This window comes from Solanum pennellii, chromosome 8 (genome assembly GCF_001406875.1).
Source record: "Solanum pennellii chromosome 8, SPENNV200".
In the NCBI taxonomy this organism is placed as follows: domain Eukaryota; kingdom Viridiplantae; phylum Streptophyta; class Magnoliopsida; order Solanales; family Solanaceae; genus Solanum; species Solanum pennellii.
The window spans coordinates 55,482,608-55,507,335 of NC_028644.1; the positions used below are offsets into that span (position 1 = coordinate 55,482,608).

The 24,728-nt window shown below is 35.6% G+C and overlaps 1 protein-coding gene across 6 annotated transcripts; it reads left to right on the plus strand.

Moving 5' to 3' along the window:
* The first annotated feature begins 381 nt into the window (after positions 1-381).
* LOC107028141 lies at positions 382-24,728 on the plus strand. 6 transcript variants are annotated; one of them, XR_001457797.2, is made up of 8 exons: positions 382-478; positions 1,163-1,334; positions 1,405-1,582; positions 7,876-7,941; positions 8,320-8,418; positions 8,542-8,634; positions 19,485-19,533; positions 24,484-24,728. XR_001457797.2 is itself a non-coding variant. In XM_015229191.2 (7 exons), the coding sequence occupies exons 1-7, from the start codon at positions 435-437 to the stop codon at positions 24,495-24,497; spliced, it is 495 nt and encodes a 164-aa protein (XP_015084677.1). In that variant the 5' UTR covers positions 382-434; the 3' UTR covers positions 24,498-24,728. The 6 variants fall into 6 exon arrangements, 2 of the variants coding, with proteins under 2 accessions (XP_015084677.1, XP_027774761.1); XR_003579943.1 differs by having other exon boundaries at positions 1,430-1,582; XR_003579941.1 differs by having other exon boundaries at positions 1,532-1,582.

Sequence of the window (24,728 nt, forward strand, 5' to 3'; positions counted from 1 at the left end):
GGTGTTTACGGTCTGCGGATGCCATCTATGTCCCCGTAAAATGACCGACGGATCATTACGATGTTCGTGAACCAATTTTAGAAACTTTACTTTTGATCTATTTTTATAGCTCGTAAATGGGTCTGTGAAACAAAGTCCTGAAACCAAAATACGGATGATGTCCATGATCAGTAAATAAATACGTACATATATAAATACTCCACTATATCTCTTCAGATGATAAATGAGTAAATAAATAAATTTAGTTTGTATTTTTGTTCAAACATGAAAAATATACGTACATAATAATGCTATAAAATGCGAAGCAATCTTAAACCAAGAAAACTATGTATTTCCAAAAGTCCTGTTTTATATGTGGATGACCAAGGACACTTTTGTAATTATACCTTCTAAAATAAAACCTGTCTTGTGTCACAAGTCGAGTGACTCATTAAATGAAAGCAAGTAGTTTATTTCAAGTACTTCTTTTCTTTCTCGCGTAAGTTCTTCTTCTTTTTCCTCTTTCATTTTTATTCGCATTGTCCATTTTAGTACTGATTTATTTTGCATTTTGTGCTATCTTTTTTTTTCTTTTGAATTTTGGTGTTTTGTGAATCTTCTTCTACCTTTTGTTTTGTTGCTTTATGTTAATGGATTCCATACGTTGTTTCTCGATTGCTTCTGTTTTTAGCCATTCTTTATTTAAATTTTGAAAATACAACATTGGAATTTGGTGTGCACTAATTTTAACTGATTTGTTTTCTGTGCTGCAAGTGTTACGTATGATAAAAAGAAACTAAATCTCCCATAAGAACAAAAAAGGATGTTAATCAGATGCTACTTTAATATTTCATCCACATGATAAAATAAACTGGACTATTTTCCATTTTAAAATCCAATACAATTTTCCAATTTCCAAATAATTCACCTCTATCAAACTAAAAATTATCAGGATGAGGGGTTAACTATGTGGTTTCAATCTGAAAATGGAGGATTCGAGTCGTATTAAGAGGTAAATTATGAACCACTGTTTCTCTGTGCATAAAGCCCAAAACCAATAGGTAAAGGTCTTAGTTTCTTTTAATGTGAGGGGAGAGGTAAATTTTTTTGACAAAGTTGGTGTCAATGATTCGAGACTTTATCATAAACCTTAATTATGCTATTGTTATTACCAAAAGAGCAGAATGGCTTGCCTGCAATATGGTAGGAATACTCTCCGGCAACAGCTGAAGAATGTGAAAACCTCAGCAGCTATGTTCCACAAGTGCGAAGGTGGAGAAGTACATTTAAACCATCCACTATTTTACACCGCCCAAGGTGTTCGATACAGAAAACTACATGTCACTGTCACTACTGTAAGTAAATTTTTTACTAATTCATTCATCCAATTGTCAATTTGCGCTGAGATTACTACAATTTGCACAGACAATGTCGTACCAATGGCCTCCAGATTCTCGATATCACGTCGTTTACTATTTGATTGATTCATTTTGAACTGAACCTTTTGGAATTGCGACTTGATTCTTGTTCAATATTGCGTTTCGATAAGCAGAGCATATACACGCTTGGAAAAGCAGAGCAAACTGTGAGGCATCAGCGAAAGGTTTTCTTCCTTCCATTTGTACTGTTAGTGTAATACTCTGAATACAATTACGTAATTGCGAGAAATTTGATGCGTTGGTTGTTTTATTCTCCTGTCCTGAATAAAATTTGAGTGTATGAGATGTTAATGTACCTTGGAGACGAATTTGGTATACCCTTAAATGAGCACACAAATATTTTTGCCTGAATCTAGTAGCCTTGGAACTTGCTCCTCTTTATGTGCATCATTTCTTTTAGTATAATTGCAATACAGGTAAAGCTGCTCCGCCTATGTCATACTTATTACTATAACATTAGCCAGTGTTGTCAAAAGTGTGGTTAAGTCCTGCAACGAGGCTCTACACGTGTTGACGGTTTAGTGGCATTATCAAGGCTCTAAGACATACTTTTCCTTGTTAATGAGGCGACACTAAACAATTAATATTTCACTTTATCATATTTATTTTTTCAATTTATATGTCCATATATTTTTTATTCATGTTTATAATTATAAGTCTTAGACTATACATATATAATTGTATTTTTTCAGTGAAGGGCACGCTTTATTTGCTTTGCACTTGAGCCCCAACGGATCCTAGAGCTTTTTTTTCACTTTTCACTTTTGATGACACTGATATTAGCATAACAATACAAGTTTTTCATCTGCAAACAGATTAAATACGTCAATTCATACCCAGTAGGAATTTGAATGACATTAATTTTCCCACATTCTTTGTACGTATTGAGAAGGAGAATTTTCAGCAACACTTGCACATTGGGTCTTTTAAAATACAATTGGGACAAGTATTTTCGGCTGCTCGTTACTTATCTAGAGGAAAAAGTAGGCTTAACTTATGATTTATATTTTATGCCCCTGCTTGATTGCGGATGCACATTTTTTCAACTTCATCTTCAATTGGTGTTCCTTAACCTTTTGAAGACCTTCTGTAGATTTTAGATGTGGTCGATTCTTTCTTTTGAAAAGACTAACAAATCAGCATATAAGGCTCACATATGTAGTGTAGAGGTCACAGGTAATTCGTGTTATTGTGCTTTGATGAGTTGCACTTTTATTTTTGGGCATTCCATAGTCAGGAAAGGAAGTGGATTCTTTTCTTCCTTCCTCTGCATATTATTTCATTTTTATTTCACATAATAAACAAATATCTTAGTTGTTAGAATCTGTGCGTCCACTATCAGTCAATGGACCAGGTCCCTTGAAACACAAATAAGGATATACCAGAAAGTAAATGCAGTTTAACAACAGAGGAGTTTTACGTGGAAACCTCCTTGCTCAAGGGAGTAAAATCACGACCTGTCTCACAGGATTTTCACAACCGTTTCACTAATCTTCACAAGCAAAAGGAAATCGGTTACACAAAATGTGAGAAAAAGTTTTTAATCTCACCAACAAGCAATAACTCTATTGCTTGATGAGCCTAAGTAGAGTTACTCTACCCACTAAGCTATCACTCTAGACAACTTAGAATTTTCTAAGCAATCTCACAGGCTGTCCACTAAACCATTAACCTACTAATGATTTAGAATTTTCTAAGCAACACAAAGGTTGCCCACTAAATTAGTTCAACTAACTAACTTAGAATTTCAGATCAAACCACACTGATTCCTTTAAAGTTTTAGGATCAGTTTACAATGTAAGATCGAAAGAAAGTATTCTCAAACAACTACACAATGTTCACTTGAGCTTCTTTTGTTGTTGAATATTTTTCCTCCTTGATTTTCTAGGCCTTTGCAAGAGTTCTTGAATGTGCTATTTCAAGTTGCAAAAACTAATTGTGAATATGGGGATGTTTTGTTTATGTAGAAAGGTCACAAAACGTGCGGATTCTGGCGCGTCTGCCACTTCTGCCACTGTTGGAGACTGTGCACCAACTTTTTGTACTTTCTCCAGCTGGCAGCCAAAATGTATATTGAGCCAAGAACCAGGTTCCTTCATAAGGTCCCTGAGTTTGTCAAATAATCAAAACTACAAATAACATTTTCCCCCTTTTTGATGATGACAAACATATTCACCAGTTCCCCCTATCAGCAAGAATTCTTGGGGTAACTGGAGTTTCATCATCTCGAAGTTGTCAACTCATTAAAATATCAACATAGCATTTTCCCCTTTTTTTAATGATGACAAACTTGTTCAACTTCTTCCCCCTGTCGGCAGGACCAAGTCCTCTTCAGGTAGCTAGCATTGATTCCTCCTTTCGGTATGACACATGTCTTCTTCCAGCAGTGATAACACCATTTATCTCATACCTTACCTTAACACCATTTTGTACACCAGCGCCTACATATTCTTCCATGTTTTCTTCCCCCTGTCGATAAAGACCTTGCAGTTGCATATACATTTGCACAATGAATCAGGTCTCTTCACAAGGTCTTTCAGTTTGTCAAATCATCAAAACTCCAAATAACATTTTCCTCCTTTTTGATGATGACAAACCATACACCAATACCTGCATTTCTTTCCCCTATCGAGTAGACACACTCCTTAGTTTCCTACACCATGGACCAGGTACCTTTACAAGGTCTTTGAGTTACACTGGTACTTGCACCTGAATTACACTGGTACCTGCATGTTTTCCTTGAGTTACACTGGTACATGCACATGAGTTACACCACCTGAGTTACCTGCATGTTTTCCTCCGACACATGTTTCACAAATTTTACTTTCACAAAATTTCAGCTTTGGCAGACCTAGTACCAGGTCCTTAGATATCAGCTTATTCAATAGAGATGATCTCACATGATCTAGTCTCCGATGCCACAGATCAGCATTTTCATTTTGAGAACTTAGACATGTCAGATCATCTCCATGAGACGTTTCTATGTTTGCCACATACATGTTTTTACATCTTTGAGCTGTGAGAATCACTTTCTTTGTAGTGAGATTGACTACAGTACACTCCTCAGATGTACACTTTACTTCATTCCCTTTGTCACAATTTGAGAAACACTCAAAAGATTGTACTTCAGCCCACTGACATGGTACACATTGTCAATGGATTCTTCAAGACATTTTCCTACATTACCAACACCTAAAATATACCCCTTCTTTCCATCACCAAAAGAGACACCTCCACCTTGAAGTGCCTTGAGCAAGATGAAGTTTTTTTGTATATCCAATCATATGTTTGGAGAATCCACTATCCATTTACCAACATTGACTGCTCCTCCTCTCACTCACCTGCAGCAAGAATCACTTATCAGACTTGGAAAGCCATTTCAATTTGAGTTCCCAGAAGGCAGATAAAGGAGTAATCAAAGTGTTTCTTGCCCAGTGAGGTAATTTTAGACTCTTTTTGATCAAGGGATTTTGGACAGGACCAGGTACCCCTTTTGAAATCCTTTTCTTTTCTGTATAATTTGAGAATCTTTCATGTGACTCTCTCCAGGCTGTACATTCCCTTTTTAAATGTCCATTTCTACCACAGTGAAGACACAACAAATTATCTGACACAAAAACATACTTGCTGTGAGGATTGAAAGGAGGAGTAATATTCAAGCTTCCTAAACCCCTTTTGTTGTAGTTGCTTTTATTTGTCACATTTGAAAGCATCTTAGAAGATTTTGTCCATTTAAGAGAATTTGCAAGGTCATCCTTAAGTTTGACAATATCTCTCTCTAAGCTTTTGTTCTTTTCCAAGGTAAGACAAGGTTAGTCTCAGTGTTTTTCAGTTTTTCCTCCAGCTCAACATGTAAACTAGTAGACTTTCCTTTCAGTTTTTCAGACTTCTCGGTCATCAGATACAATTGGTTTTTGAAATCTAGTTTTTCAGATTCTAGAACAATCATTTTGCCTTCAATTTTCAACATTTTTCTCACCCATTTTAATCTCTGTTTTCATTTAAACTTTCAAATTCAGCATTCATGGAATCTCATTCAGAATTTAACTCAATCACTGAATCAATCATAACATTTGCTAATGTTCTCAATTTTTTAAGAGAATAGGTATTCCGATCATGTTTAAAATCAAGAAGAGTTACCTTATCCTCATCATCTTCATTCTCTAAATGAGCCATGAAAGCAAACATCTCATTGAATATGGTTTCATCCTCATGAACCACCACCATTGACACATCATTTGGTTCATCAGGGTCTTCTGAATCACTCGAAGAATTACCCCATCCAGCAAGGGCTTTCTTTACCATATAGTCAGCAGCAACTTTTCGATCATTTTTATCGAGTACCAGGTCCCTACGCTTTTATTTATCACCTCTTGGTCTTTGATATTCTTTGTTTTCAGCTTTGAGTAAGGGACACTCTCTTATAAAATGTCCAGCCTTTCCACACTTGTGACAGGTATCATTTTGAGTGGCAGTTCGTGGAACATTTGCTCCCTTTCTAAAACCTTTGTTTTTCCTCACAATCTTTTGAAACCTCTTGATAAGATAGGCCATATCATCATCATCATTGGAGTCCTCTTCAAATCCGTATTTTAGCATCAAGGACTTATCTTTCTTGACTTCCTTCTTTGACTGATCATAAATTCGGTTCATCTCATGGGTCTTTAGATTTCCAATGAGAGCATCCATTGTTAACACTTTCAAATCCTTAGCTTCAGTGATGGCATCTACCTTACTTTCTCAAGACTTGGGAAGAATTGGAAGCACTTTCCTGACCTGCTTGCTCATACTGATAGGTTCTCCAAGACTTCTCAACTCATTTGTGATTGATGACAGTTTTGTGAACATCTCATGAATAGTTTCACCTTCTCTCATTTTGAAATTTTCATAGTGAGAGGTAAGCATATCAATCTTTGACTCTTTTACTTGTTCAGTTCCTTCATGGGCCGTTTTTAAGCAATCCCAGATCTCCTTTGCAGATTCACAAGCTGAGACACGGTTGAACTCATCAGGTCCTATACCACAGACAAGAATTTTCTTTGCTTTGTATCCCTTTTCAATTTTCTTCCTATCAGCTTCATCATATTTGTGTCTAGGCTTTGGAACAAGCCTAGTGATTTCACCATCTTTCTCTTCAATCATGGGAATGAAGGGTGCATCCAAGACAATGTCCCATAGTTCACTGTCTTATGCCATAAGAAAGTCGTGCATTCTAACTTTCCACCAACTATAAAAGTGGCCATTGAAACGAGGAGGTCGAATCGAAGACTGACCCTTTTCCAGATTGAGTGGAGCAGCCATTCTAGAACAGGAATCACTTTCTAGAACAGGAATCACTCTCTTGGTATTAATCAGTTAGAGAGTACCCGCTCTAATACCACTTGTTAGAATCTGTGCGTCCACTATCAGTCAATGGACCAGGTCCCTTGAAACACAAATAAGGATATACCAGAAAGTAAATGCAGTTTAACAACAGAAGAGTTTTACGTGGAAAACTCCTTGCTCAAGGGAGCAAAACCACGACCTGTCTCACAGGATTTTTACAACCGTTTCACTAATCTTCACAAGCAAAAGGAAATCGGTTACACAAAATGTGAGAAAAAATTTTTAATCTCACCAACAAGCAATAACTCTATTGCTTGATGAGCCTAAGTAGATGTTACTCTACCCACCAAGCTATCACTTTAGACAACTTAGAACTTTCTAAGCAATCTCACAGACTACCCACTAAACCACTAACCTACTAATGATTTAGAATTTTCTAAGCAACACAAAGATTGCCCACTAAATTAGTTCAACAAACTAACTTAGAATTTCATATCAAACCATACTGATTCCTTTATAGTTTTAGGATCAGTTTACAATGTAAGATCGAAAGAAAGTATTCCCAAACAACTACACAATGTTCACTTGAGCTTCTGTTGTTGTTAAATATTTCTTCTCCTTGATTTTCTAGGCCTTTGCAAGAGTTCTTGAATGTGATTTTTCAAGTTGCAAAAACTAATTGTGAATATGGGGATGTTTTGTTTATGTAGAAAGATCACAAAACGTAAAACGATCCCATTGGCTGAGGATTCTGGCGCGTTTGCCACTTCTGCCACTGTTGGAGACTATGCACCAACTTTTTGTACTTTCTCCAGCTGGCAGCCAAAAAGTATATTGAGCCAAGAACAAGGTTCCTTCATAAGGTCCCTGAGTTTGTCAAATCATGAAAACTACAAATAACATTAGTGTACCTACATTTAAAAAGGCAGAGTAATTTGGGACAAATATGTTAGTATGTGGTATACCCTGACATGTTTACGTTCAACAATGCATTCTATTCATTTGGCCCTTTAGCCTTCACATTGGAAGTGGCACGCGCCATTTGTGAATAAAGTAAAATGACGTTAGTTTTCTCTGTGATTTCTTTTTATATACTGATCACATTTCTTCAAATATGCTGCCTCTCTACCAGATTTATCAATGTGAAAAAGTTGAAGAGGTTAAAATAGTTCCAGCTCCCAAGAAAGATGACATGTTGGTAAGTATCTAAAGCTCTTTGGATTTTTGAAACAGTCTCCAGTAATGATTATTAGTAGTCTTATATCATGTCTCGCGTTAATTCATCATGGATTTGTTGCTATATGTGATCCCTGCTATTTTTTCTGAAAGAGAATACAGAAGAGGAAAGTAACGCTATCTGATCATCTTTTAGCTCACACAAACTGTTGATATTGGCAACCTAACATAACTGGTATACAGTTACTGTAAGAGTGACAGGATCTTGTTATATTGATAGCTTTTTCAAGATGCAAGAGTTATCCCTTGGTTCCTTTTAACTGTCTCAGATACCTTTGGTAATTGAGCTGTCATAGTTATTCGCTTCTATATCTTTTTTCTGAACTGCAAGTTTCTTCAGGTGCTAAGTAAGCATACGAAGAAATCGTTGGCGAAAGTTGACAGTGGTAGAATCATTTCCAGTGACGAACCTATTGGAAATGATGTAACCGTGGCCGAGGTAATACTTTGTTCCTGACTAGTTGTCTTTATACTCTTTTTACATTCCTATTGATAACCTTTGCTACAAAAGTGGTGCACAAATTTACAAAAGTTCATATGTGCAAATCTTGCTTTTCTTTAGTGGCAGCTACAATGCAACTTCATTTTTTAATAATGGGCGGCACATCACCCATCGAGCTTTATACTGTGCACCAGTGGCCCTCGGGGATTTCTCGTAAGTAGCTTCATGGACAAGCTAGTTTATTTTCTCATTGCTTTTCAAACTCATGTGGCAAAGATTTTAAATTCAGTAGTACACTAAGAACCTTATTGATCTTTAACTGGAGTCCGGAGTATGCCACTTTCACCTAGTTGAAAGGGGATAACCAAGTAATAGCCTCAAGGATTAACATGATTCTGATCTATGGAGAGTGGATCACACTCCACTAGCATTGCAAGGTGGTTCTTGGAACCTGAACAAAAATTATTTCATGTTTGAAAATTGGTGACAAGGTCTTGAAGGATTCACTGATAGAACTAGAGAACGGTGGAATTCTTTCAACTTCACCAGAAGACCTCAATTTAATATGGCTTATAAGTTAAAAGCTTTAATAACTAAGCTTAAGTAATAGAGTAGGAGTGAACATGGAGATTTGGGCTCTCAAATGAAGAAACTGTTAGGAAAGATAACACAACTTTAAGAACTGTAACATAAGAGGAGACAGTTTAGGAGGGTAGCAGTTACCATGGAATATGAATAATTGATTAAAAATGATGAAATATCTTGGAGGAAAAAATTCAAGGTCTTTGGTTAAAAGGAGATGATATATTAAGTTCTTCCTAGGGGTAGGCACCGAAAAATCAAAAAATTGAACCAAACGTAATCTGATTTTTGTTTCAGTATCTATAGTGTCCCACAACTTCTAAGCAAAGATTCAAACCATCCTATGTATGTGCATAGGTTCGAACCAATGATTTATATGTTGTACATGCATGTTATGGTCCTTTACTAAGTGTAGTAAGTGTGTCGTATGAGTCTTAGGGTTGTAGGGAACCTCAAAAACCAAGTGAAGTTCAAAGCATTTCTACTGGCTAAATTCTTTGCATGAGCTCTTACGAGGGTCAACTTCAAACAACCATATTCTTAGAATATGAGGAGTTAGGTGACCCTTGACCTATCAAATAAAAAGTCTACGAGTCTTCTTTCCAACACATCCAACCATTTGTCAATCCGGCTTTTGGATAAAACGTTATTTGCATTTTACTAAAGAAACGTCAAATTGGTCGTGATCTCCGTATTCCTGGTAGTGTGGGCACACTGCGCGAGGCCATTTTTCCAATAGCCTCGGTATTATCAAATTGGTTGTGCTCTATGCGCGCTTGGTAGCATGGGTGCACAGCACCAGGCCATTTTCCCAAAAACCACGTTATTATAAAGTTGGTGGTGCACTCTGCGTGCCTAGTAGCATGGCGCACTGCGTCAGATCATTTTTCCAGAAGCCTCGGTATTAAGTTACCTTATTTATTAAGTTAAGTCGGTAGGTCACTAGAAAATTCATCTTGAACGATTTAGGACTTATTTTCTCTCATCTCCATCTCCAACATCAAGGTATGTTCCTCCTATGTATCTAAAGTATTTCTAAAACAACCTCAATCTCTAATCACGAATGTACAACAAGATTCTAACATCAAATCTTTTCTTCCATATCTAGTGAAAACAAGAAGTCATCCTAAAACTCAAGAAGGGACTTTTTGGGTTCCACTTCAAAGTTAGAGTTTCAACTGATCAAGTGATTCAAAGTATGTAAGCCTTCAATAAGGAATTCCTTCCATCCTCCTGTCCAAGGTTTCTCAATTTTCATGGACTTAATTTTATAGTTAGGTTTATCAAGCCACTTTCAAATTTATCGCATTTATGACCCGAATCACATGTTTTCTTGGATTATTTACTCATGATTATGGATCCTTGATTATTATACTCCCTTTTTACTCATTAAGGTTTTCCATTGTCATTCTTATGGGTTATTAACATGATATTGTTATGATTTCGTGAACCTTATATTTAGAAACAGATTTTAGAGTCTTTATGCTATTATGAAAATTACTTTTGAATATCTACGAGCTATACATGTTCTAGGAGACCTTCTCATGATTTAAGTTATAAGCGTGATTTTGAAAGATATATTTTAGAAAGTTTGAGTTTTGTCTCACCATTTATTCAGACAGACATATACTTATCAAGTTATGAGCATATCATATACGTATATTATTTTGGGAGGAATATTTAGCATCGAGAGGACGCGGGTTTAGAGAATCCAAGTCCCATAACTATGTATCAACAGGTTGTATGCCGCTTTGACAGTCAACTCATTTATCCCTTTGAGGTTCAGTTAGTGGATCCACATTAGATAAACAAGTTTTCTACTCTGCTAAGGTATAGGGAAGCCCACCCGACTAGGATCATAAGTTGGACATCGTCAACTCAAATGGTGTTTGTCGATTTTAAGAAACTCCCAAGTAAAGCTATTATTAATTTTATGTACTTGTATCTGTTGAAATTATACCCTCCTGAATTCTTCAAAGGTACACGTACAATCAAGGTGTTTCTGTTTAATTGAGACTTAACAATAAATAATTCAAGAAACACTTCGTATTATTTATAAGCGTTCAAACAATACAACGATTACACGACTACGTAACCTAAGGAATTATAAACTCTAATTCCTTTCTTCCCCAAGACACAAAACTCCCTAGTTTTGTATCTTTTAACGCTCTTCAAGTTCTACAACTTGTCAAAAAACTCCCACTCACAAAACTCATATTGTAAACAAGACTCTTGAATATAATCTTACAATTATTCACTCAACTCGCAGCACTCCCAAGTAATATCAAAACTCTTGATCGTGTTTTGACCTTCTCTCTTTGTAAGTGCACAAAGAGAAACTAATGCCCTATTTATAGATTTAGAATTTCAGCAAGTTCTTGTTTGATTCAACTTTGTCTTTGCCGCTACACAAACCTTGTTGAACTCAACTTGGACTCGTATTCAACATTACTTTTAAAAAGTAACCTTCTTAACTTAAACCTAGTCGAACTAAACTAGAAATAAGTAATAACTTCTACAAACGCGCTTTCTGATTTAAACTTGGATTCATCAAAAACGTGTTACTGTCTTCCTGCTCTATGCAACATGTTCTATGCAACTTTGCCATAGTTCAAAACGTCTTTCACAATTTCCTTCTTTTTGGAAATAGCAAATATTTGTGCTGCTTGCATTGAATAGGTAAGTAAAAACGTACCTTCTTCCCCCTTTTGACATTAGCAAAAAAACCAATATATCGAATAGTTCCAATCCTAGAAGGGAATAGTAGAAAAAAAACTATTGCCAGACATTAGTTACACAATAAAACTAAGAAACAAAAAACAACATAAAACTACATGCTTACATATTAAACACAAAAACACAACACCCTGCACATTGAGATTAGACTTGATCAGAGGGAGGAAAAGGACATGAAGAGGAGGAAACACCCTTTGAGAGTAAAACAAAGATATTCTTCAGATGCTCTGAATTGACATCCTTTCATTTCTAAAGCAATCTGAGTCTGAGTCAATTCTTCCTTGACTTGACAATTCTGAGCACACAACTTCTCAAGTTCCTCCGCATGTGTACGACGAAGTTGATCCATTTCTGCTGAGTGAGCCTCTATCAAGGTATCTATCTCCTGATCCTTTGCAGTCAGGGATGATTTCAATCTTTGCACAGACACATTAGTCCCTTTCTTATTCTTAGGCATAGTAGCAAGATCCACTTCTCCCAAGATATCACTGATAGTCTGAATTTGCCACTCAGTAACCGGAACATTAAAATACTTAAACACCATACCTAACCAGAACCCATATGCCAATGCACGCTTCTTTTTATCAAGCACACACAAGCCATGTATATGACTAAGAATTAAAGCAGGCAAATTAATTTGGAGTTTTGATAGTAACAACTACATAAGAGTAAGATCCAAGTAGTTTGCTTCTGTCGTCTTTTGCTTTCTAGGCATAATTATTTTATGCACTACATCAAACAATAGTTTGTGCAAAGATAAAATAGCTCCCTTATCAATCGTGGTGTACTCAGTCAAAGTAGGATATTGGAAAATCGACGGCATATGTTAATGGCATAGGTATTTCCTTCCAATGGTGGCCAATCTCTCTTAACATGGTGATCCCAAACCCTTGTTTGGTACCCCTAGTATAGAAGATAGATTCTCAGCAGTGAGGGTAAAGGACACACCACTAACAGTACTTGTTGCCTCCCCTACTGCATTAATGTAAAACTCCCTAGTTTCTTTTCTTCCCATTCTTCGCCTATGAGTACCTAGTAGGAACAGGTCAATCTATCCTTGAACTTATAACAAAACCAGTAGTTCCCTCATGTCGTTACCCCAACCCCAGAGATCACTCTTCCCCTAATTACACTTCTTCCTCTAAAGGTTTCAACCCCATCAGAGTCTATTACTGTAGAGTCTTTGAGACCAGATTGACTTAAAGAGGTTATTTTTTCTTTTCCTACTCTTCTTACATTCCACAATGTCATCATCAATATGAATAGGGTTAAAAGGAGAAACAGACTTACGCTTCATAGAACGAGTCTTCTTAGTGTATTTTGTCAAAAGTTCTGCATCCCTGATACGCTGTACTGAATGAGTTACTCAAACTGGTTTATTGACTGTTGATCTCGGGATCGGGTTTTCTTCCGGCATTATCATTTCAATGGTTTGGCGAGAGGTTACACTTCGTCAGGACCTAAGTCACATTTGCAGAAACGTCGGATGGATTTGATGGCTTGTAGAAAGGTGATTTGATTTTGGCGGTTTTATTTCATCATTTCTGACACCAATTTTAATGAGGGAACAGGTAATGTGCATAGGCAAAATATTTTGCATTCATTTAGTAAGTGTAGAATACATACCTTCCTTTGTAGAACAGTTGTCCTTGGAGACTTAATTCTTTGTGCTTCTAAATTTTTTGTTAATGGTAGAATATTTAGTGACAAATCTGAATGGATGTTAATTAGACAATTTAATTCTTGGAACCCCATCATATTTCATGGTTCGAGATGCTCATGAAATTTTATCATTCCTAGTTCCAATCGGTTCCTTTCAAAATGTTCCCTTGCTAGTGTCTTAGTGAAGATATCCGCAATTTGTTGTTCGGTAGCGCAGAAGTTCATTGAAATTAATTCCCTTTTCTACATTGTCCCTTGGAAAGCAATAACGTATGTCGATCTGTTTAATTCTCTTATGTTGTATGGGATTTTTTTTGCAATGTTAATGCACTTGTTTTATCACAGAAAATAGGAACGCATCCAATATTGAGAAAAAAATCACTCAGATGTTGCTTAAATCATAAAAGCTGAGCACAACAAGAGAATGTTGTTATATATTTGGCCTCAGCAGTGGACAATGCGACGGAGATTTGTTTCTTTGATCCCCGCGAGATTAAACATGATCCTAAGAAGTGAGCCATACCTGATGTGCTTTTTCTATCTACTAGATAACTAGCATAGTTTGCATCAACATATCTTATTAATTCATAGTTACTCCCTTTTGGATATCATAGTCCTAAATCAGTGGTTCCTTTCAAATATCTGAGTATTATTTTGACGGCTTGCAGATGAGATTCCTTAGGATTGGTTTGAAAATGTGCACACAACCCCACACTAAATACAATATGAGGCCTACTTGCAGTAAGATACAAAAGTGAACCAATTATACCTCTATACAGTTTTTGTTCTACAGCAGAACATGTTCCTTCGAGGTCTAACTTAGTGGTTGTGGCTATTGGAGTATCAATTTGTTTCGCATCTTCCATCATGAACTTTTTAAGTAAATCCTTTACATACTTTTGCTGATGAATGAACGTACCTATAGATGTTTGCTTTATTTGGAGCCCCATGAAGTAGTTTAGTTCACCAATTATACTCATCTCAAACTCGTTGCTCATAAGCTTAACAAATTCGTTTGTGAGAGACTTGTGTGTTGCTCCAAAAATAATGTCGTCAGCATGGACTTGCACAATCAAGAGATCATTTCCTTTATTTCTAAGAAAAAGTGTATTGTCAATTTACCTCTTGAATAGCCATGGCTTACAAGATATTTTGACAATCTATCATACCATGTCATTGGAGCTTGTTTTAACCCATAAAGAGCCTTGTCAAGTTTATAGACATGATCAGGAAGGTCATTGTTCTCAAAGCCCGGAGGTTGTTTGACAAATACTTCTTCTTATAGTAGCCCATTAAGGAAGGCGTTTTTTACATCCATTTGATACAATGTGAACTTCATGTGAGATGCGAATTCTATGAGTAATCTGATTGACTCTAACCTTGGCACAAATGCAAAAGTTTTATCATAATCTATCCCCTCTTCTTGATTGTACCCTTAGACTTCCAGCCTAGCTTTGTTTCTTGTTATGGTACCATGTTCATCAAACTTGTTCCTAAACACCCATTTAGTACCAATTATAGTTCTGTTTGGTGGCTTAGGTACTAGATGTCAAACCGTACTCCTTTCGAATTGATGTAATTCCCCTTCTATAGCTATAATCCAATCTGTATCTTGGAGAGATTCACTTATCTTCTTTGGTTCCACCATGGATAAGAATGCATTATGGGCACAATGATTTCTTATTTCGAATCTGGTGGTTATTCTGGAAGACATATAAGTAAGCAAATTGTCCAATGGGTGTGATCCTTGGTATTTGTACTCTTTTAGAACCAAATTTGATTTTTCCCTATCTTGGCCTTCATTCAAAACTAATTGGTTTTCTTTAGTTATCTCATCAGAAACCTCACTTGTTTCATGTGTTTCAGTACACTTTCTATTGCAAACCTGTTTCTTGTACCTGATCCTGTTCCGAGAATGAATGCTCCTTTGCAGGTACTTCAGTTTTCTGCACATCATTGTTAGAGATGGTGTTGCTTTCATCAAATATAACATGCACACTCTCTTCTACACTGTTCTTTTTTTAAGTACCCTATAAGCTTTACTATGTGTAGAGTATCCTAGAAAAAAAATTTTGTCACTCCTAGCATCAAATTAACCTAGGAGATTTTTCCCATTGTTGTGGATGAAACACTTACACCCAAACACTCTTAGATGAGATATGTTGGGTTTTCTACCCTTTAGTAATTCATAAGGAGTTTTATCTAACGCAGGTCTGGGCATATATCTATTTATAGTATAACAAGCAGCATTTATTGTTTCTGCCCATAACTGATTGGTTATTTTATTTGCAATCATCATGGTTCTAGCCATTTCCTGCAGAGTTCTGTTCTTTCTTTTAACCACACCGTTTTGTTGAGGGGTTATGGGTGGCAGAAAAATTATGATCAACTCCATGGACATCACAATATTGGCAAATTTTGAGTTCTCAAATTCAGTTCCATGATCGGATTTGATTGTCACTAATTGTTTCTCAAATTTCTTTTGAAGTCTTCTCCTTAATGAACAAAGAGCCTCAAATGCATCATCTTTTGATGTGAGAAATAGAGTACAAGTGTATCTAGTATAATCATCAACTAATACGAACACATATCTTTTTCCTCCCCTACTTTGAACCCTCATTGGTCCACATAGATCCATGTGGATTAGTTCTAAGGATCGGGTTGAGCTTATCACCTGTTTCGGTTTCAAGGATGATCTTATTTGTTTCCCTAGAGTACAAGCTTCACACACCTTTCCTTCCTTGAATTTTGTTTTAGGAAGTCCAATCACTAAGTCCGCTATGATGAGTTTATTCAATTGTACTTGACTAGCATGACCTAACCGTTTATGCCACAACAAGGGATCTTTGTCTTACACACTTAAACATACTAGATTTTCATCAGAGGTAATTGAGGTGTCTATGGTGTAGACATGCTTGTCTCTTTTTCCGGTTAAAATTACCTTTTGTGTGCTTAGATTAATTACTTCAACACCATGGAGGATACAAAGACTACCTTATTTCCTTTTGTCAGTAATTGAGATATGCTAAGCAGATTATGTTTAAGTCCTTCCACATAGTATACCTTTTCAATTGAGTGTTCATCAGGTCTTCCAATCTTGTCAATGCCTCTGATTTTTCCCTTTGCCCGCCACCAAAAGCTACGGTTCCACCTTTTCCTTCGCCCTATGAGAGAAATAATGTTTTGTCCCCAGTCATGTGTCTTGAGCAAGCACTATCCATCTACCACTGTTGCTTTCTTTCTCTCACTTCTTCCTGAAAAGAATAATTGAAGGTTAGATTTAGGAATTTAGATCAACTTGGGTCCTTTGTTTTGATCAAAAGTATAAATAAGATCTCTATGAGCCCATTTCGGCAGATTGGTTTTAATAGGTATATACATGTTCCTTTGAACAGTTTCATAAGTTCCTCTTGATTTATTTTCTGCAGTAGCTTTTTATTTGGGACAATATTGTTTAGAGTGGCCAGAGTTGCCACAAATAATACAAAACGCAGGATTTCCATTCATAGGTTGTTCATACCCTATTCCAGTTTTTATGTTCCGAGTATTGTTACCTAGATGGGTTACTATCATGGAAGATTTTGTCCATTTATTAGCTCTTTCCAGATCGCCTTTTATCTTAGATAATTCAAGATTTGTTTTCCTAGAATTTTCTTTTTCTAGTCTTAAGTCGTTTTTGAGTTTGTTCACTTTTAGTTCATGCTTGGGTTGTTCACATACCTTTTCTTTACTAAGTATTTCAGTTTTAAATTCTCTGTTTTTAGTGCCAAATTGTGGGTTCAAATTGCTTGGTTGTAGTTCACAATTGAATTTATCAAGATCAATATACCCAAATTTTAAACTAGTCATGGAAGTAAGCAATTGATTTTTAGTTTTAACTAGTTCTTTAATTCTGTCTATGGAAGCGAGTAATGGGAAGGATAACTTTTTCTTATAGAATTTTACTAGTTTATCTTTTAAATCAAAAAGATCTACCTCTATTTCTTCAGAGTCTGATTCAGGTTTAGGTTCTGATTCATCTATGGACATCAAAGTGATGTCCTCATCATCATCTTCACACATGTCCGAACATGTTCCCCAAGCTGCATATATTGCTTGTTCTTTTTCTTTGTTTTTCTTTTTGTTGAGAAGTTCCTTCTTCTGTTTTTCAGCTCTTCCTTTTTTCCATTCTAATTACCACATAGGATAGTCTTTAATCTGATGACTGTTTTACCACATTTCAAACAGCTTCCGCCTTGTGGTCTCTCAACATTTTTTTCTTTCGTGGGTGATGATTTCTTACCAGAATTCCATCCCCTTTTGAAGAATTTCTTGAAGTTTCTACTTATCAGTGACAGATCATCATCATCTACATTCAATTCATCACTTTCAGTTGCTTTTAGTCCAAGATTTTTCTCTTTGTTTCCTTCACTTCTTTTATCAACATTCATCTCGTAGGTTTTGATATTTCCTACTAATTCATCCAAAGTCATATTAGTTAGATCATTGGCTTCTCTGATTGCAGTGACTTTTATTTCCCATGATCTAGGCAGAGCCCTTAGTACATTGTCAACCTGTTCCTCAGTGGTGTATACTTTGCCAAATGATTTTAATTCATTTACCACAGTGGTGAATCTGGTAATCATGTCTTGAAGTGATTCTCCGGATTTCATCTTGAAAGCTTCATATTCATAGCAAAGTTTGGCAATTTTGAATTTACGAGCTTGAGTTATACCGTCATGTGTGTTTTGTAAAGTATTACATATTTGTTTTGCAAAGGTACAACTTGAGATTCGGTTAAATTCATTAGGTCCTAGTCCATATACGAGAATGCACTTAACTTTTGCATTTTTTCCTAACATCTTGTAGTCAGCTTCTTCGTACTTTTCTGTTGGTTTAGGTACCTTATTCCCTTCACTATCAGTAATAGTAGGAGTTAGTGGTCCATTAGTGATTCCAACCCATAGCTCGTAGTCTTCAACTTGAATGAAGTCTTACATCCTTGTCTTCCACCATGAGTAGTATTGTCCATTGAATAATGGAGGTCTGTTGATGTGCTGTCCTTGACCATGTTCGAGTGGAGGTGCAGAACTCATAATATTCGTTATCTTGAGTTATTAGACTCTTGATTAAGATAACATACTCTGATACCACTTGTTGGAATTCTACCCTCCTGAATTCTTCAAAGGAACACATACGATCAACGTGTTTCTGTTTAATTGAGACTTAACAATAAATAATTCAAGCAACACTTTGTATTATTTATAAGCGTTCAAACAATACAACGATTACACAACTATGTAACCTAAGGAATTATAGACTCTAATTCCTTTCTACCCCAAGACACAAAACTCCCTAATTTTGTATCTTCTAACGCTCTTCAAGTTCTACAACTTGTCAATAAACTTCTACTCACATAACTCATATTGTCAAGACTCTTGAATACAATTACAATTATTCACTCAACTCGCAGCACTCCCAAGTAATATCAAAACTCTCTCAAAACTCTTGGTCGTGTTTTGACCTTCTCTCTATGTAAGTGCACGATTTTCTCAAGCGAAACAAATGCCCTATTTATAAATTTGGAACTTCAGCAAGTCCTTGTTTGATTCAACATTGTCTTTGCCGCTACACAAACCTTGTTGAACTCAACTTGGACTCCTATTCAACATTACTTTTACAAAGTAACCTTCTTTACTTAAACCTATTCGAACCCAACTTGGATTAAATAATAACTTCTACAAACGCGCTTTACTTAAACCTAGTCGAACCCAACTTGAAATAAGTAATAACTTCTACAAACACGCTTTCTGATTTAAAATTGAATTTATCAAAAACGTGTTACTGCCAGCCGGCTCTACGCAACTTGTCTACGCAACTTGTTCTACGCAACCTGTTCTATGCAACTTTGCCATAGTTCAAAACAACGTCTTTCACAGTATCGTCATTAAATTTTGTAAGATATGACATGCATACACAGGTCTTGAGATGACTTTCATTTATATTATGTTGCTTTATGATTATGTTCGGTTACATCTTATAACTCAGTACATTTCAAGTATTGACCATATACTTTTCTCCGTGTTGCATCCTCTATGATGTAGATTATGGCGTTCGTGGCTAGACAAGTTGATGCATTCCTGTCAGAAGCTGGTGAGTCTTTATCAGAGGACTTCATGGATTAGATAGTTGTTGGACTTATCATTAATTCTATTGTTTGTTTTAAGGTAGTTCGAGGTCATTTCATGACATACTTATTTCTTTAATCTTAGATCATGAAGGATTTGTTGAGACATTAGTTCATGGAATTTTACTAGTTTCCTCAGACTTATATTCAAAACATGTTTCAGTTAACTAAGTTTCAACTTCCACTCATAAAATGCCAATTAGTTCATTAGTAGTATGCCAGTACCAAGCGTCCGCTTGGGGTCATTTGTGATCTTGTTCCATAAACCACATCTCAATAGATGAAGACCATGGTGTGTAAGTATTATTACCTTCCAACTTCATAGTAGTACTAACAAGAGAACTTGAAATAGAGGAAAATATTGATCTAATATCACCTGAAGATTCATTTTTTCTAGAGACTTCAATTAGAGATTCAACTTTCTCTGACATTATTGCTTCAACAACTAGATGAAGTACAAAAAAACTAAGTTGCTCGAATTTGGGTGCGGGTGCATAATACGGGTGAGGATATAGAGGTTGGATCCTTCATGATCTAATTTGTAAGATTCGGGGATATGGATTCATGTATGGATACTGGTGCAAGTATTCACCTAAAAATAAAATATCTAAAAATAAAGTTATAAAACCTAAATTATGAGATATTTTGTGAAAAACTTGACGAGATTCCTGTAAAGAGATTAAAGAAAAAAGAATGACCTAGAAATTTCTATGTAAAAAGTATTTCATTTTCTTCAATTTCATTTTATATATTGATTGTAGAAATTATTAAAATTGTCCAGACTTTTAGTTGACCAAATGGGACATTGATATTACACCCACACCCATGTCATGTCGACACAAGTGTGATTACAACAGTGAAGAGTCTAAGAAAACAAGTGTGATTACAACAATGAAGAGTCTAAGCAACTTAGCAAAACAATGTTTGGTGAAAAGAACTAGAAACAGAAAAACAGAAGAAAGAAAGTTCCTCTTCATGACTTGAGATGTGGTTGAGACCTTTCCAGAACTGAACTGAACCAGAAGTTTGCTGAAAAAAGAAGAAGGAAGAAATAGCCTATGAATTGATTGTTTTTACTGAAAATTATTTCGATTGCCAAAGATTATGGGACGTGTGATGGGTAAGACTAGAATGAATGAATGACCTTCACAAACTTGAAATGGAAGTTTGAGATGGCCGGAAAAATCTGCTGAAGTGGCTTATAGTAAAAGAAGATATCAGAATAGCCATCGAAAGATCTATCAAGATGGTCATCGGAAATGCAACTTCAGTCTCTACAAAACAAAGGCTTTGATACCATGATAATGATGCAAGTGTATTTCACTTCTGGCAGATGTAGGAATTCTATCAATGGGGTTAAAAAAAGATGTTGTTGCCTGGAATCGACCCCGTCACCCAAAGCTCACCTAGGCAAAATACTAAACCCTATCAATCGTTGAGCTACTCCTTTGACATATGCTTAGGGGTTCAATTTTAAATATATACACGTACACAAAAAATTGATCTTATGTATATATATATATTGTAATTTTTTTCGAGGGAGGGTCGGATGAACCCCTGGACATACTGTACATCCGCCCCTGCTAGATATATGCAAATAGCTAGACATAAAATGTCAAGAGCATATCCCTAAGATCATGCCTTTTACTTACAATATTTGACTATTATCTTATATACAATCTAATTAAAATTGAACTACTCTTTGACAATATCTTATCACCATTAAACTAATAGGTATGTGTTCTCTTTACTTCTTCGGCTCGCTGCTCGGAACATTTTCCAAATTGACATGTCTAATAAAAATGGTGTATTACCTTCGTCAAGTCTTTTTTTATCACATTCTAGCATATTTTGTAAAATTTAGTATGAAATATTCTAGACCTAATATTTCCATCACTTAAGTACTGCGAAATGACTCTTAAAACTATCTTCCTCAAATTTCCTTTGCAACCACTCATTACATCTAGAAAGTTGATGAGCAAAAATGCCTATGACTTATATTGTTCTGGATTTGAGTATGAATTTTCAAAAAGCTTTAGAATTCACCATGGAACAGTTTGTTTGTCTTATACTATGTAACATCCCAGATAATTTTTGAGCTAAGACTCGAACCACCCTTTGTTGTGAGTAGAATTTTATTGAGGAATTTAAAATTTTTCCTAAATGTTAAGGTCACTAGATGTAGCACCTTGAGTTACAAAAAGAACTAGAGAGAATTCTTTCAAGTCATTCCTAAGTTCCTTAAAGTTTTGAGTCAATTTAAACGAGCATAACTTTAGGTACATGATGAGTTAGGTGGACCATAAGATATCAAATGAAAGTTCTTTAGATTATCTTTCCAACACCTCTTAGTTTTCTAAGTCTCAAATTTGGATGAGTGAAATATGTCCTTTTGAAGTCAGTTTTTCCATTTAAGAAAAGTTACCCAAAACTATGAGGGGTACTTTAGTCTTTTACTTACCCCTTCAGCTTAAACGGTTTTAGTAATAATTTAGGGTTCTAAAATGATCAGAGTCAGTTTTATTTATCCTCAATACGCTTAGAGTTATAGAAGAGAAAAGAGGAAAGGTTAAAGGCGTTTGCTGAGATTCTTGAGTTTTGTTGCGAATTTTCGCCAAGGGTTTGATCCCTAAAAGATATGTAAGTTTTCTTAGTGTTGGAATCGTTCACCACACGCCAATCATGAGCTTCATTATTGATTTCATCCATACGTTTGGGGTATATTGAGTTCGATCTTGATGAGTTCTTGATAAGTGTTCTTGAATTTTCATTATAAATCTTGATTGTTTGGGGTTTTAATGAATTCTTGAAATGAAAGTGATTTGAGGGTTGTTTTGAGTAGATTATTGTATACTTAGGTTGGGTATTCGAATCTGAGTGAGTGGGGAAAAACCCACTTGAATCTACGCGAACTAGGGGTCAGAAAATGAGCAAACAAATTCGTTGGGATTTTCTGGGCAAGGGCTGGCGCGCTTCCCCACCATTGCGCCAACAAAGGTTATCTGTAGTTCAAGGACTAGCACCCTGCACCACTTAGTGTGCCAGTGTCGTCTGTCCCTACCCCTTCTCTGTCATTTGACCAGTCTAAGTTATTTCGAAGGGTACATTTACTCTCCTTTGATTCTAACTACTATAAACTACTTCTAAATACCTAAAATCATTCATAAAATGAATTATAACCTTGAATCCATAATTCAAATTCAAGATAGAGTTAAAAGTTAAGTCTTGAGAGTTTTTTAAAACATGTTGAGAAAGTCTCTTTGAGTCGTGTAAGTGAGTATGAAAATTTTAGAGAATTTATTCATGAGTCTACGTTATCATCGAGATCCTTCGTATCATGAATCAAAACTCTTGAATTCATAATTTAAATTCAAGAAATAGTTAAGAGTAGACAAGAAAGTTTTTGAGATCAACTATCGATTTTGAGCTAACTTTGAGGAGGTAAGTATGAGAATGAGAAGAGTCTTATACATGAGCTCCATATTGTTATTTAGACCCTTGAATCTAGTCGTTCATGCCCATAAATTCCGCATGAACTCCATATTTTGAGTATCTTTGAGAGAGTAGTATCTTCAAGTTGTAAGTCTTGAGGATTGAGTTCTCAATTCTTTTGAAGTTATATTCCTACTTTATGGGACTACCATATGTTATACATGAAGTTCCTTGAGTTGAGATGTTCATTCCTATAATTCTGCATGAATTCTATTAGTCGAATATTCTTGAGATGTGTAGTATCAGTTAGTCCTTAAATCGAGATTGTTCATGCCCATATTTTTGCATGAACCGTATGAGTTTGAACATACTTGAGATGATGAGTAGTATCAGTTAGTCCTTGAGTTGATATTTTTCATGTCTATAATTTCACATGAACCCTCGAAGTCGAACATTTCGAGATGAGTAGTATTATAGAATTCTTGAGTTCTGGAGTTGTTGAATTCTGAGTATTGAGTTCTACGAATGGTTATTAAAAACCTTGAATTGAGTCGTTCACGTCCATAATTCGACATGAAACCTATTTTGAGAAGTCTTTTACAATTATTTATAACTTGTTTTTAAGACTTGAGCATTTGAGTTTAAGAAAGAGTAGAGTTGAGTTCATTTTCTTTAAATTGATATATGAGAACTAAGTATTCCCAATAATAAATGTTTTTACATTTAAAATGAGAGGAAAACACCGATTTCTAAAAGAGTTCTTGAGTAGTTTTGAGCACTATCTCTTTTTAGAGAAATATTTTGAGTAATAATCTCAAACCAAAGAAAGAGTTATGTTTTTAGACGTATGGAATAAGTTATATTTTGCGAGTATTATTGAGCAAAAATATGGGGGAAAGTTCTAACAACTCACAACCCCCATAAACTAGTGGATCCACTAAGTTATTAGTATGCTCTATACCCTGGCAAAATATAGGAAAGTTCTGGCAGCGTGACCTAGACGTTGTATCATCGCATAACTCATAGTGATGGTTGTCGTTAGACAATCTCCCACAAAGTTATATTATATGTTTATATACAAACTGAGTTATTATTGTATTATTCAATAAACTGATTTGATATCTACTGTTTTAAAAGCATTCCACATATATATTGCATCTTTTATTGTTGCTTTATCTTGAGTTGAGTATCCAGAATTGAGTATATTATTGTTGAGTTGAGACTTATTTCTCTGAATTAAATTGAACTATGTTTCACTGAGTTGAGTTAAGTTGAACTATGTTTCACTGAGTTGAGTATCTTATCCTTGAGACTTCTGAGTTAGTAAGTCTGAGTACCTTTGAGTATCCTTAATTTGTGTTGAGAAAAGGTAAGTATGTTTCTTTTCCATCAGCTTAAGCTTATGTTTATATTTTAGAATTCCCTTACATGCTCGTGCATTCCATGTTCTGACGCCATTTGGCTTGCATTGTTTCATAATGCAGATGCAGGTAGCTAGGGTCATCAACAAGAGCTTCGTTGATACCAATTGCGATTCCAGTCAGCTTTGGTGAGCCTTCTTATACTCCGGAGGACTTCACCTTTGTCTTACAGTTAGTAGTTTTGAGATGTCGTGGTTCTTACCCCGATAACCTTCTATAATAATAGAGGCTTCATTGATAGAGAGTAGAGTTTGAGAAGTCTGTTATATTTATCTTGTTAAATGTTTTAAAGACTTGAGTTGTTTATA

Bases quoted from the DNA above. Each gene is read 5' to 3' on its own strand.
- LOC107028141 (XM_027918960.1), top strand. From the start codon at position 435: ATGAAAGCAAGTAGTTTATTTCAAGTACTTCTTTTCTTTCTCGC. The intron at 1,583-7,875 runs GTTTTCTTCCTT...CCTCTCTACCAG, and splicing joins CTGTGAGGCATCAGCGAAAG to ATTTATCAATGTGAAAAAGT. The intron at 7,942-8,319 runs GTAAGTATCTAA...AAGTTTCTTCAG, and splicing joins CCAAGAAAGATGACATGTTG to GTGCTAAGTAAGCATACGAA.